Source organism: Rhinolophus ferrumequinum, chromosome 16 (assembly GCF_004115265.2).
Source record: "Rhinolophus ferrumequinum isolate MPI-CBG mRhiFer1 chromosome 16, mRhiFer1_v1.p, whole genome shotgun sequence".
In the NCBI taxonomy this organism is placed as follows: Eukaryota; Metazoa; Chordata; class Mammalia; order Chiroptera; family Rhinolophidae; genus Rhinolophus; species Rhinolophus ferrumequinum.
The window spans coordinates 47,678,173-47,692,683 of NC_046299.1; the positions used below are offsets into that span (position 1 = coordinate 47,678,173).

At 50.3% G+C, this 14,511-nt stretch overlaps 1 protein-coding gene across 2 annotated transcripts in view; it reads left to right on the forward strand.

Moving 5' to 3' along the window:
* Positions 1-3,205: 3,205 nt before the first annotated feature.
* The window catches only part of HK1 (hexokinase 1), a 64,630-nt gene continuing 53,324 nt past the window's right edge, over positions 3,206-14,511 (forward strand). The window contains exon 1 of one of the 2 annotated variants that reach the window (XM_033130988.1): positions 3,206-3,346. In XM_033130988.1, coding sequence (XP_032986879.1) covers positions 3,287-3,346 — 60 coding nt within the window. In that variant the 5' untranslated portion in view covers positions 3,206-3,286. Of the gene's footprint in view, positions 3,347-6,211; positions 6,372-14,511 lie in introns of those variants that run through there. The other variant, XM_033130986.1, reaches the window with a different exon arrangement.

Sequence of the window (14,511 nt, forward strand, 5' to 3'; positions counted from 1 at the left end):
TGCGGGGGACCCACAGAGGACAGTGAGAGAGGAAGGCACACTCAGCTGGGTCAGCGGAAGTGACCAAGCCTGATGCATACACCGCCCCCCCGCCCCAGGGGCAACTGCTTCCTTAGCTCCCTTACAGCCCCCTTGGGTCACGTGGATCTGCCTCATCACTTGGTTTGAGAATGCCCTTTACAGGAGGACTCTGCAGAGCCAGGGGCCAGTGTCACGCTTTACAAATCTAACCAAGTACACCTTGGTACCCTAGGCTCCGTAACGCAGGTCCTTGAACCCATCTGTGACTGAGCTGTCATTGGGCCTGGGTAGAATAAGAGAAATAAGGACAATATGATAAAGTAAGTATTTCACCTTGTTGGAGGGGCAGGGTGGGCTGGAGCCAGCTCTTCCACGCAGTAGCCATGTGGCCTTGGAGAAGTCATTTAACCTCCCTGGGACTCGGTATTCTCATCTACAAGGTGGAGATATAACTAGTATCTACCTCATTGGGTCGTTCTGAGGGTCAAACCAGTTATTAATATAAGTAAAGAGTTCAGAACCTGGTACGTAGTATGTTCTACCTAAGCACTAGCTATTATTATTATAAGGCCAAACGTATTTAGTTTAAAAAGCAGCCCTTATTTTCACTTCTCTGGGTTAGAACATCTTTTCCTTTAAGAACTTATGGTGGTAGGAAATGGAAACTATAACTTTAAAAAATATCCTTTCTTAGCAAAATAAAAGGTCAGGACCAGGTTTTTGCTTGTTTGTATGTTTAATTTGCTGGCCTGAAACCCCACAGCCAAGAACCCTGCTACGTGTTGGTATGAGCTTTTGGCTCTATATTTTGGTATTAACGCTAAGGGGCAGGAGTGAGGACCCTTTATTGGTTCCACAATGGCAGTTGTGTGTGGGCGCTGGGAAGAACTATCCCAGGAAACTCAGGGTAACCAGCAGGGTGATTTGAGATTACTCTGTTCCAACAAGATATGGGCTTCCTTTGGGGAGGGAGTCAGCCTGAGATAAGAAGCAGGGCTGAAGCCAGGCAGGCCTCAGCAGTCTGATTAACCCTTCTTCCTCCAGTCCATTATTCTTTATGCACAGGCGGCTTGTCAGGTTCAGAGGCAATGGAATGAAGATGAGATGTCCAGGAAGTGACAGGGCCGGACTGGCTTTCCCGGAGGGACTGTCATCCCCAAAGGGGAGCAGAAACCTTCTTGGGACAGAAGCTGAGAAAGTTGTCTCTGGGCATCAGGACCTTTCTGAGCCAGGTAAACAGGTCAGGGTTGAGCAAGGAGCAGGCAGGCAGGGGCTTTAATGATACCTGAGAGGGTTGAGACTTGGGTGAAGCAAGAGAAGTGCCTGGGGTGCAAGATTTGGGTGCAAGATTTAAATCTCACACACCACTCACCTCTCTTGCCTCATACCTGTCTTGCCTCATCTTAATCCTGGCCCTAATACCTGAGGCCTTCTGCCTGTAAGTTCTAGATAACAGTGGAAAACTTAAATGCCTACAGGGACCAGTCAGCAGTGTGTATCAGTGAAATGGATGGGCTGCAGCACCCCTGCCCTGTCTGAAGGGGGCAGTGGGACCCCATTCCAGCTGATGGTTGCCTCTAACATGGGCCTTGTGCGGTTAGACCTTAGATGCCAGAAACCTGGATTTTAAAGTCAAATTTCTTAATTTTCAAGTATTTATAAAACATTAGTTGGGTCAAATAAGATATGTTGTAGGCCAGGTTTTAACGTGGTGGTTGCCAATTTGTAAATTCCATTACGACGTTTTCAGAGGACAGAACTTTGGGCAAATGAAAGAAGAAATGAGACAGGCTGAGAATGAGATTTTACAAACCCAGTTACTCAAGGGGCTGGGCACCTAGGCCTTCTCACCAGCCTTCTCACGCAGGAAGCAGAGCTGGCTGCAAAGTTGATGAGAAAGGCATAACAAACTCTTATCTCAGTGTGCTCTGGATCTGCAGAGCCACTAAAACCCTGCATCAAGTGCCTTCAGCACCTTACAAAAGAGACTGCTAAAAATAGTATGGGTTGATTTCATTTCACAAAGTTCGTCCAAATGTTCCCTTGGAAAGTTAGGATCTAAATCAGTCGTTCTTATTCCTGGCAGCACCTGAGACTCATCTGGGGAACTGTTAAAAGGTGATGTTTGGACTGCACCCCAGGTGAATTCAGCCATCATCACGGAGGCGGGAGCCTGGGTATCAGCATTTGTAAATGCTTTCCAGATGATTCTTTTATGCAGCCAGGTTGAAAACCACGGATCTAAGGAACACAAACGCTGGGTCAGGCTCCCTTCCAGGTGCTTCTTTCCAGAATGAGTTGTGCATGACAGCGCCCCACCCCCAACAACTGTGTCAGGATTCCAAGAGGCTGTTGTGGTTTGGGCACTGGCCTTCATTTTTCTTTTTTCACTCTCTCTCTCTGAGGCTTTAAACAAGCTCTAGATAACCCTCAATGACTGATTAAGTGAGGATAATGATATTTACCCTTCTAACCTCACCAGCCTGTTATCAGGAGAAATGAGGCAATAAATGAGAAACTGCTCCATAAACTGTCAACATTATGCAAACATTGCTCGTCCAAGTGTGTTTCCCAGGTGCTGGGGTACGGCTCTGATCCACTGGAGAGAATTTCTGGAGTAACGTTCCTAGAGCCATGGGTCAGATGTGAATGGCTACCCTGTGACTTAGCTGCAGCCCGTGTTCTCTTACTGGCAGGTGTGTTTTGTGGGGTGTCTGACTCTTACCCCCTCCACCCCAACTCATACAAGAGGAAGCACAGGAAATGAACAGAGAAACCCCGGGGAATTCAGGGAGATGGAGGGCCCTATGGAGGGCGAAGGAAAGAGACTTCCTGTGCCCAAGATCCTCGCTGCTGTTGCTGAGAGCCCGGAGTGTCCTCCGCAAGGGGCTCAGTGTGGGTCTAAGAGCTGTGTGACAGCAGAAAGAGGCGGAATAATAAAGAAACGCATGAGGTAATACCTGGCATGATAGAGGAGTCATGGCAGCGCCTGGGCTCTGGCTTCAGGAAGCTGTCTGATTGGGGCAGATAAGGCCAGCCCCCAAGAGGACAGTCAACAGCATCAGGCAGTTTGTCATGACTCAGTGTTACTTATCTGAGCCCCAGGCTGCAGCGAGGTGGTGGGAAGGATGACGGGAAGAGCACGGGCTGGGCATCAGAACTGGGCCTGAGTCCCAGCTCCCCACAACCTGACACTGGGCAAGATGGCTCACTGGCTGCGTCTCAGCTTCCTCACGTGTAACAGAGAGTCTTGGTCTAAATCTAGATGGACTCTGAGTGCAGTCTGAGTTTGCCCTGTGGAGGTGCTGAGGCCTGGGAGACTGGGGTGAGTAGTCATGTTCAGTGGAGGCTTTACGGGGAGGGAGGGTGAGCCAGACAGACACTTGGTCAGATGGAGGCAGAAGGCAGGGTAAGCAAGGAAATATAAGCAGGGGCTCAAATGGAACGGACATGGTGGTAAGTGGCCTTGCTGTGGCCAAGGGTGGAGGAAGAGATAAGTGGGGAGGAGTCGTCAGATTACAGAAGGTCTCAGACACCAGGCAGAGATGTTTAAATTGGCTCCATCAGGAAGGAAGGGGCCATAGAGGGATTTGGGACAGGATTATGATGTGATTAGGTTGCTTTTTAGCAGGAATAATGTGGCCTGGACTTCAGAATGACGTGGATGGCGGGAAGCCAGGAACCAGGAAGGGCTGCTAGAAGATGCTTGTCATATTTCTGGCATATGAGGACTGGGGATTGGGAGGAGGCAGTGGGTCAGGCCTAGGTATTTCTCAGGAGACACTGTCAAGCTTGGGGGCCTGGCTGCATTCAACAGGTGGGAAGAAGTGAGTCACCTCAAGCAGTTTCTCTCTCAAAGGCCAGGGAAGAGAAAGCACTGGCAACCTCCCTGCCTGCAAACAGAACACCTTCGGGTTTCTGTTCGGGTTTCTGTGGCCTGGCAATGGGGAAGGCCACCTTCATCCCGGCTCTGCTTAGAGAGCTCAGCTGTTATGGGGGAATGGTGGTGGTGCTGGCTGGAGGCTGGGTTACTGTACGTATGCTCCCGATAACCCATCAGGCTCATTCCATGTTGAGTGCCCGGCCCTGTGCTAGGTATGGGAGCAGAACAATCAGCAAAGCAGTTCACCATCCTCAAGGAGCTTCTAGCCTTGTGAGTCTGGCAGAAGCACAGGATTCAAATGACCCTTGAGAATAGCCAAATTGTTCTCATTCACCCAATTTTGCTTTATGGCCATGTAGGTAGTGTTAAGTGTTTGATGGATGCCAGAAAACCTGTTTCTGGTTTGTGAAGGGGGTAGATCCAGGTTTTGTGGGGCTTGAAGCTTAAATAATTTTGGGGAGCCTCTTTGGAAAATTAATTTGAAATTACAAATATAAAATGGCTAGGCCCTCGCAAGGTCTAGAAAGGGGGGAATGCAAGTGAGAAGGCCTGGAAGTTTAAACCTCATCAGCTCCACAGTCAATCTTATGATAACACCTACCGTTTATTAAGTGTGTATTATAAGCAGGTATTTTATTTGTGGTATTCCACAACAACCTAAGGGGTGGGTGGGTGGGTGGGCGGGCATTAGTATCTCCATCGTATAGATGAGGATGCAGGCTCAGAGAAGTGATGCAGGTTGCCACAGCCATCAAGTCAGGGGTTGGGGACTGGGCTCTGGACTGCGGGATCTGGCGTCAAGGCCACATCTAAGGTCCTCTTCAGTTGGTTAAAGCAGTGGTCAGGCTCCTGAGGTTCTAGGGGAGAGCTGTCCTGAACCTAAGCCTCCCCCAATTCCACTGGGTCTTCCCTAGGCTGGGGTAGAGGTGCTGGGGAGTGGACTCTAGCTATCTCAAGATTTCCTGGTCCCAGGATCATGGCCTGTTTAGGCAGAGGAGCTACATACAATTGGGACAGCAAACGCCAAGGGTGTGCACTCGGCTCCGAAAACACGCCCAAGGTCTAATCCTGGATCTACAACTTCCTGGTTGTATAAAGTCCCACAAGATACATGGCCTCCCTGAGCCTAAAATTCCTTTCAGGAGAGTAACCACTTCTTTGTATTCTTAATTCTTTACATGTCATCTTGTAAGGCAGCAGAGCTCCTGGGGGTGTCAGGAACACAGAAGCAATTAATCTAAGAACCCTACGATTGCTATCAGCCCTAATAGCAGCATAAACACTTCTAATTCCGCACTTCCTCTCCCCCATTTGAAGCTGAATGGAAGCTGAATGGCTTTCCAGGGATCCCTTCCAGTCCTGCTAACTTCCTCTGGGGAAGTCAAAAAGGCAGAATCTAGGCGACGTCATAAACTATCCGCTCACCCCAGCAAGCCTGGGTGCCCAAAAGGATGGGGACAGGCCAGGGCCGGCGGCCAAATCCCGCCTACCAAGCGTGAGCCCCTGGGGGACAGCCCTAAGAACCGCTGACACAGGGCGGGGGTGTGGGGCGTCGTTCTTGGTTTAACAAATCCGCCAGCCGGACTTTAGGCCGGGCTGGCTCGAAGCGCCGCAGCACGGGTGGCAGGGGTGATGCACTGCGCAGGAGGTCCCACTGGGGCTCCGCACTTGGCCCCTTTGACCCACGAGAGCCGGCTGGCGCGGGGACCTGGTGCGAGGATGGCGAAGCCTCCGGGCTCCCGCTTCCGCCTGAATAGGCCCCGCTCGCTTTCCACGCCCACTTCTGCCAGTCCCCTCCCGGCGTCTCCCCGAACACGGAACTCCCGGGGCTAGCCCTAATTTCGAGGCAGGGGACCGTCTCCCTGGGTTGCCCGGCTCGCAGCAAGTCGTTTGCGGCCGCGCGTCCTAGCCAAGCCGGACGGTGACTTCCTCATGTTCCGCGCTTCCTCGCTGCGCCCCGCCCGGGCACGGCGCCGCCACGCGTGACCGTGCGCGCCTGGAGAGAGCCTCCCGCCCTCGCACCGGCTCCCTACGTGGGAGACGTGCAGGGAGATGCCCGGCCGTGGGGGATTTCTCAGCGTCGCCCGCCCCTTTTCCGGCGCGGGAGGGTGCGGCCGCCGCGCCCCCCCTCCCAGGTCCGGACGCCACCACCCGGCGCTGCAGATGCGCACGGCAGCCAATGGGCGCCGAGGAGGTGGGCCTGCTGGCGGCTGTCACCCTCCCGGGGACGGGAGCGCGGAGACTGGGAGCGCGCGAGCTGCCGCCGCGCCACGGGCCGTGGGGGAGGAGCCGCGGGTGAAGGAGGAGGAGCCGCCGAACAGCTACCCGAGGACCACTGCTCCCCAAGGCTGCGGAGGACCGACGCCGGCCCCACGCCTGCCAGCCCGCGTCCCCGACCGCCAGCATGATCGCCGCGCAGCTCCTAGCCTATTACTTCACTGAGCTGAAGGATGACCAAATCAAAAAGGTGAGCCTCGCCAGCTCCGCCGCCCCGCGCTGGCCTCGGCGTTGCATTCCGGCATCCGCTCGCCGCCGCCGCCGCCTCCATCCTCTATCCTCCTGCGTCTGGCCTTCCTCAGGCCAGCATTGGTTGGACTGCAGAGCGGTTGGGAAAGGCTTCGCCCTTACTAGATTCTTTCTGGGATTGTTTGTGGGTGTGTATGTGTGTGTTTGGGGGGTGGGGGGTGGGGAAGACCCCTGAGACGGGGTTGCTTGCCGCAGTGTCCTTGAAATCGGCTGCGGATGTCAGATGGGCCCCCAGCTATGCGGGAAGGTGGCTGTGTGGGGACCGGTGGGCCTGACCGTAGGGCCTGTTTGGAAGGGTCTGAGTGGTGTTTGCGGAGTGATCCCAGAGATGCTGGGGAGGTGAGCGCGCAGGAGGCGGGGGTGCTGGCGGGAGGCCAGGCATTCCATATTTGGGTTTCTCGGCGGAGGGCGTCCGGTGCCTGGGAGAAGCCGTCACCCCGGCTGTCCCAGCTGTTGCGGCTGCTCCTTAATCTGAGGACGGGGTAACTGGTCCGGCTTACCGGAACCGGGAGGCGCCCGGAGGCCACCGGAAACTTCGTTCATAGGCCTCAGGACTGGAGCGGCATGTCTGAATGGAATTTTTTATTTCTCTACGTGACCGCTCTCTTAAAGCTATTTCCAGCCAGCCCAGCGAGCTGAAATAAGAGACTGGTCTTGTGAGTTGAATGGAGGTTTTGACATGTATGCTGAAGCATGTGTGTACTTGCATGTGGATGCATCTTCCTACCCTGAGGTGTTGCTGCCTTTGGTATTTGTTTAACAATAATACTGTGTGCTGGCAGGTCTTAAAGGTGTATTTCTCCCCTATGTCAGCTTTGCCATCATGTTTTTAAGAATCAGCCCGGACTGTAGGGAAATCCTCATTTTATCACTGCTGGGCCAGGCACAGCCTCCTGACCCACCCAAGTCCCGAATGGGTGACATTATTGCTGGGAAAGCTGGGATGGACAGGTAAAGTCATCTCACTTTGGAGTTCAAACAAGGGAGTGCTACCTACAGGTGAGAGGCAGGAGCAACAGGCCTGGAGTTTTTGCCCTCCAAGCCATAGCGTGTTCATCAGTTCTCTTCCTGTCCACCTCAGACAACTCCCTGGCACAATAGGAAATAGGTTTGATGAGGGTGACCTCATCAAGGTCACCGGGCAAGTTAGAAGCAGAGGCCAGGGTGTGACCCAGGTCTCCACCTCTCTCCACTGGGAACTTGACCAGCCTCCTCTTGGAAGTCGGCCGACTGGGAGGTGCTGAGACAAAGGCCCTGGGGTTGCTGCTGGGATCCTGGATTCTGAACTGAGTGGGGACTAGAATGAGTGAGTTAGGAGACAGGCCTGGGAATCTGCCAGGGCCCCTCATGACTATAAGTGACTCTGGAGTAGTCAAACTGTAGCACTCATGATCACTCCCGTGGAGCACCCTGGAGTTTCCTTTTGGCCACTGAGCTCAGGGAGCTGTGCATGCCGACATGTGCATTTCCCGAGTTTTCTTCAGTGGTGTTATATATCACTCATATTCTTCCCATGTCACAGTGGGAAATGCCTGGAAGAGTTCACTGCCCTCTCCCTGCATGAGGTGGCTTTTGTAGCTCAAGACAGCAGATCCCTGGGGTGGGGACTCAGGTGACCTTGTGAGCTGACAGCATCCACACTTGCCACCACCTCTGTGCCCTCCAGGGCTGAGCTGGGTTGAGGTTTGGACTGCATTCAGTCCAAACCTGTTTTATCAGGCACACAGTGTCCAGTGTGGCCCCAGAACCTGCCACGCGTGGTGGCCTGACTCACATTCTATCCACCAGGCTTCTGTAGGCATCTGAGGGTGTGACTTCTGAATCAGTTGATCTTCAAATCCCTCCTCCTCTGAGATTGAGATTCTTACATTCCCTCCCGCCCTCTGGCCTCAGAACCTTGTTGGAGGAGGGTCTTGAGGCCAAAGCTTCCACCAGATAATGTTATTAGTCAAGGAGATTCTTGAAAACAAAATGTACTTTCTTCCCGCCCCCTCCCCCATTTTTCCGCCTCCCCCCCCCACTCTGGTTGAAGCCGTCGTTTCTCAGTGTAGTTGTGTAGGACACAGCTCCCTGGCCCATGCTGGTATTATGAGCCTTGCGCTCCCCCCTGGCTGAGGCAGTCGGTCACCAGTCGTCGCCATGGGGCCGGCCCAGGATGTACTTTCTTGTACTGAGGACTTCTTATGTTGCTTTCTATGGGGAGGTGGGGGTATGGATATCTGCCAGGAGATCGATCACGTTGGCCTGCCTGATGGCTGTGTGGTACTGCCATCCATGTGTCGCCTCCCAGGAAGTTTCCTGGGCCTCCTGAGCATGTAGCAGGCACTTGTTCTGATGGCCTAGTCAGTTTTCACCACCTCCACCTGTGCAGATGCTGGGAAGACTGCATCTGCTCGCTTGGGACTCAGGACTTATTGGAGACCAGCCCTTCCTACCCACCACTTGCCATGGGAAAGGCTGGCTGGGGGTGCAGGACTCTTAAGTCCTGATTTCCTGGGGAGGCCGGCCTCTACCAAAGACCTGGCAGAGACCCAGTGAGTACAGTCCCTCTGCAATCCCCCAAACCTGCCAGCGTGGGCAGCCATGATGATTCAGCCCTTCAGCCCTAGGCAGCCTCTGGGGCTTTAGAGACAGTCCTGACATCCCCTCATCCACTAACCCTCACCCATCCTCTTGTCCTCTGGCCTAGAGGTAGGAGGAGGAAAGATGGGGATGATGCAAGGGAAGGTTTTCCCGGGTTGCTCAGGATATAAAAGTGATCATGAAAAGGGTGTCATTTCTCTCCCTATTGCCTATGAGACATGTCAGTAATTCAACTGCATAAATATATCCTGGGTTGAAACAGGCCAAGTGTCTGGCTTCCCAGTGTAGCGCCTCATTTTCCTGTCTGTGTCTGAATAATATTGATTAATGGGGTCCTGTGAAAAGGGTGTCCTGGCATTAGGCTGAACTAAGCACCAAACATATTTTCCTTTCACTCGTTCAGTGCTTTTAGGAGGAAAAGGAGGCACATGTTTGCTTGTGAAAGATTTCCATTCATCAGAATCCCAGACATCCGCTAATTCTGCTGTGAGAGACCGGCTCCTTTGACCTCCAAGTAACTTTTAACATGCCTTTCATCTCGCCAGCTTCTTCCACTCGGTTTAGCCATTAGGAGCCTGCAGGAGAGTGAAGTATTACATGAGTCCTCTGTTTAGCAAAGGAAGATGAGTCCAGCAAGGTCAGAACTTGGCCTTTAAAGAAAGACTAGATTTCTTTCCTCTAGGATTGTCAGAATGATGAGCAAACGCCAGTGGATTTTCTTTGGGTGGGATCCCTCTGACCCTAAGTAATCCCCGTTGGCAGGTGTGATTAGTCCCATGGGCCAGAACCCAGGAGTCTTCAGTGTACTTAGCCAAAGAAGGTGGGGGAGAGTATGCTTAGCAAAGGATTACCCAGGGTCTAGTTCCTCAGAGCCCATGTGTCCCAGCTGCAAAAGCAAGCATTTAAAAAATGCACTTTCCTTATTGTTAAGGGGGCAGAGAGACGAGCATTGGAAAACTATGAAAAATGTCTCAGGTACCTTTTGATCTGGTGTTATACAAGTATCCATGAGTCTCACTTGTGGGTGAAGTTTTATTTCATAATCCCTGTCCCCTCTAACTTGGATGTTCCTAGGAGCCCAAACACTTCATTTGGTTTGATAATTTGGGGCTGTCGTGAGGGAATAAACTGGGAAAGTGGGTGGGCGTGAAGGACTTTCACATCTGGCCATGTTGCGCTGTCCTCCCACGCTCCCGCTGGTTTCTGGAGAAGGCATGGGCAGCTTTCTCCTCAAAGGACTGATTTGGCATAACTAGTACCATCTCTGTGTGCGTCCACAGTGAGGGACTCCTGCCTGATAGAATTAGCCAATGGAGTCAGCTCTGAGCATGCGTGACGAGGCCCCGGGGGAGATACTGCATGAGGAGCAGCCGTCCACCTCCACGTCCAGGAAGCAGTCGTGGCTGGACTGCTGGCACCTGCTTATTGATTTGGGGACCTTTACAATCAAATCTGATCATGGGAACTCAGTGGTTTCTTTAGAAAACATTTGAGTCCTTAATTATGTGCAAAGAACTGTGCTCAGCTGGGGGAACAGCTATAAACATGGTAGAAATGGTCCCTATTCTTGTGGAGTATAAATAATTACTCGCTGTCTTGTAAGTGGAAAGCCATGGACTAGAATGCCACGAGAGCAGATAGGGGCTAGTGGTCAGATTTTCGGTGGGAAATCACTACCTTAGGAACTGCTTAAAGCCAGGCTCTAGATGTACAAAAGGAAGTATTGTACTTAGAAATTTTGTAAGGGAGCGTCAAATGGATAATTACCAATATGTAGTTTTGCTTCCTCTCTTTTTAATGGTTTATCTCTAAGCATCTTGAAACACTTTATGGGTGTCATATCAGATACCAATAATGTGTGTGTGTGTGTGTCTATATATCTATCAATTTGCCTATCTACCTAACAATATACACAAATATACGTGTGTGTCTATGTCTATCTGTTTATCTATCTATCTAACAATATACACAAATACGTGTGTGTGTGTGTGTGTGTGTGTGTGTGTATGCTTTCATTTAATCTTTCAAAACCTCAGGAAGGTTGTCAGGACCAGAAGTATTATCTTTGCGTGTCCCAGGGCAGTTCTCTCGCCCTTGCAGCTCCTCCCCTGGTCATCCTGCTGCCTGTCTTGTGTGCTGCAGACAGGAAGCAGAGATTTTATTCCCCATTTAGAAACAGGGACTGGAGTTCCAGAGGAGATAAGTGACTTTCTCAAGGTCTTAAGAAAACCTGGAATGGGACCCAGCAGGCTATTCTTGCTCGCTCTGCTTCTTTCCTCTAGGAGAAAAAGCCATCTTTGTTGATTTTAATGATTAGAATGTGTATTTTAATTCTCTCCCCCACAAATCAATAAATATGGGTTAATTTTTTATTATGAAATAGTTGAGGTGCTTAAAAAATATTGAAGTTAACGTAACACACATCTATGTATCCACTCTTCATTTGAAAAATAACAGACACAAGTACAATGACAGTACAAGCACAACTGAAACCCCTTCTATGTCCATCTCTGGTCCCATTCCTTTCTCCATCCAGAGGTGACCTCTGTCCTGAATTTGGTGTTTATCATTTCCGTGCATGGTATTATACTTATTTTATTTTATTTTATTTTATTTTTTATTGGGGAAGGGGAACAGGACTTTATTGGGGAACAGTGTGTACTTCCAGGACTTTTTTTTTTTTTTCCCCCAAGTCAAGTTATTGTCCTTTCAGTCTTAGTTGTGGAGGGCGCAGTTCAGCTCCAGGTCCAGTTGCCGTTGCTAGTTGCAGGGGGCACAGTCCACCATCCCTTGTGGGAGTCGAACCGGCAACCTTGTGGTTGAGAGGACGCACTCCAACCAACTGAGCCATCTGGGAACTCAGCGGCGGCTGCAGCTCAGGTCAAGGTGCCGTGTTCAATCTTAGTTGCAGGGGGCGGAGCCCACCATCCCTTGCCGGATTGAACTGGCAACCTTGCGGTTGAGAGCCCACTGGCCCATGTGGGAATCGAACTGGCAGCTTTCAGAGTTAGGAGCATGGAGCTCTAACCGCCTGAGCCACCGGGCCGGCCCCATGGTATTATACTTTTATTGCATATCATGTAAACAGTATATAGTGTTACTTGATATGATTTTCACCTTTTGTTAAGGGTGCTATACTGTATGTATCCTTCTGCAGCTTGCTTTTGCTAGCTCAACATTCCATATTGGGGATTTTTCCATGCTGATCCATCTCGCTCTGTTTCATCAGTTTAAGCTGCTGTATGGTCTTACGTTGTGTGAATACAGCACAATTAGTTTATCTATTCTTTTGATGGGCATTTGGCTTTCTAATTTTTCATGTTATAAACAGTCTGGTGCATAGTTCCTTCAGTCCACACGCAAGATTCTCTAGGCTGTGTCTCTAGGGCTGGAATTGCTAGGTGGAGGTGTGTGGACATCTTCCCATTTTCAAGATTTTGCCAAACTGCCATCCTCTGTGGTCATGCCAATTCCCGCTCCCATCAGCACGTTGTACACGTTCCTGTTGTTCCACACCAGCCCTTGGTACAGGCAAACCTTTAAAAATTTTTGATAATTTTTAAAGAGTCTGCTTCTTCTCAGTTCTTTTCATTCACATTACAGCATTCAAGCTTAGTTTAAAATTAGCCATTTCTTAGTTTGCCTTATCAAACGGATCCCTTGTTGCAAAGTATTACTGAATGAAGTTGACAGCTCTCATTGTGAGCAGTGCCAGCCCTACTGACTGCTGCTGAAATGTTTGCCCAGTACCGAGGAGGGGAGTAGATGCCGGGAAAGGCTTATGAGGACTCGCTGTGGCCCCTTGTGCTCAAGCGTGAATCCGTTACACTTTTCTGAGAATTAAAACACACATGTGTACTTTTCCCCACACACCCTCTCTCTCTTCCTGGGTGGATCTCACCCTGGCAGGGCTGGCTTATCAGTTCCCTAAGTGTGCCCAGCTCTGTTAGAGAAAACTCAACCCAGGAGCCTCTTTCAGCTTCCTTTCTGTAAAAGGAGAGGTTGGCAGCACGGAAAACTGAAATGTGAAGTCTGCAGCTCAGCCCTTTGCAAACAGAAGCTGAGCGAGAGGTCCATTTCTGTGTGAGGCAGAAAATGTCGGATCACGTTTGTCTGGTTCCAAGCTTGATTGCAGGCTCGCAGCTACCGAGATCTGGAGGGTACCTCAGAGGGAAGGGCACAGAGTGACTGTGAGAGGCCTGTCTTTTCCCCATCATAGGTCTCATTTGATCATTACTAGTAATAACACTAATAATCCAAGCCAACGTGTAATGCCTGTCACAGTTACTGCCAGGTCCTACCATGTTTCCCCGAAAATAAGACGGGGTCTTATATTAAGTTTTGCTCTGGTAGGGCTTATTTTCAGGGGATGTCTTATTTTTTCACGTATAAAAATCTACATTTATTCAAATACAGTCATGTTGTCGTCTTCTGGAACATCGTCATAATGTACTAAATGCGTCCGTCTGGCTGAGATCTTAACTGGGGCTTATTTTCGGGGAAACACGATGTGCTAAAGGCATAACATCCCCAAAACGCCCCTGTGAGGTAGGTACTATTATAACCACTTGTGGATGAGGACTCAAGACAGTAAATGGAAAAGCCAGACAGCATGCAGACCCAAGTCTGATAGCAGAGTCCCTGCTTTTGTGTTTAAATTGGTTTATCATTCACATACCATAAAATTCACCCTTTTAAGGTCTACAATTCAGTGGTTTCTAGTACATTCAAAGGTTGTGCAAACATCACCACTATCTAATTCCAGAACATTTTCATCACCCCCAAAAGAAACCCCATAACCATTAGCAGTCCCTCCCCATTTCTTCCTGCAGCCAGCCCGTGACCACCTACTAATCTACTTTTTTTTTTTTTTAAATGGATTTGCCTCTTCTAGACAAATGGAATCATACAATATGTGGCTTTTGTACCTGGTTCCTTTCACTTAGCATTATGGTTTCAAGGTTCATCCTTGCTGTCTCATGTATCATTACTTCATTTTCTATTGCAGAATAATATTCAGTTGTACCAATACACCAAATTTTGCTTATGCGTTTGTCAGTTAATGAACATTTGTGTTGTTTCCACTTTGGCGCTGTTATAAATAAAGCTGCTGTGAATGTATGTGTACACATACTTCCTGTGTGGACGTACGCTTTCATGACTCTTGAGTATTTGCATGGGAGTGGAATTGCTGGGAGAGCCCCTGCTTTTATCCACTGTGAGGAAGGCATTGTCTCCGTTTAGAAATGAGGAAACTGAGGCCTCCAAGTGGCGAAGTGACTTGTCGATGACCACGCAGTTCACAAGGGACAGAGACTGGAACATTACCAGGTTCCCTGACTCAGAACCCCGTTCTCTGATTTTGCTGTTTAGGGAAATAGATCTAAGGAGGGAAAGAGCTGGGGGGAGGGGCAGAGCTGGGCTCAGGACACTCCGGGTACCCCAACCCCCATTTCCTTCCTCCCCATCTTCGCCAACACCAGCACACTGGCTTGTGA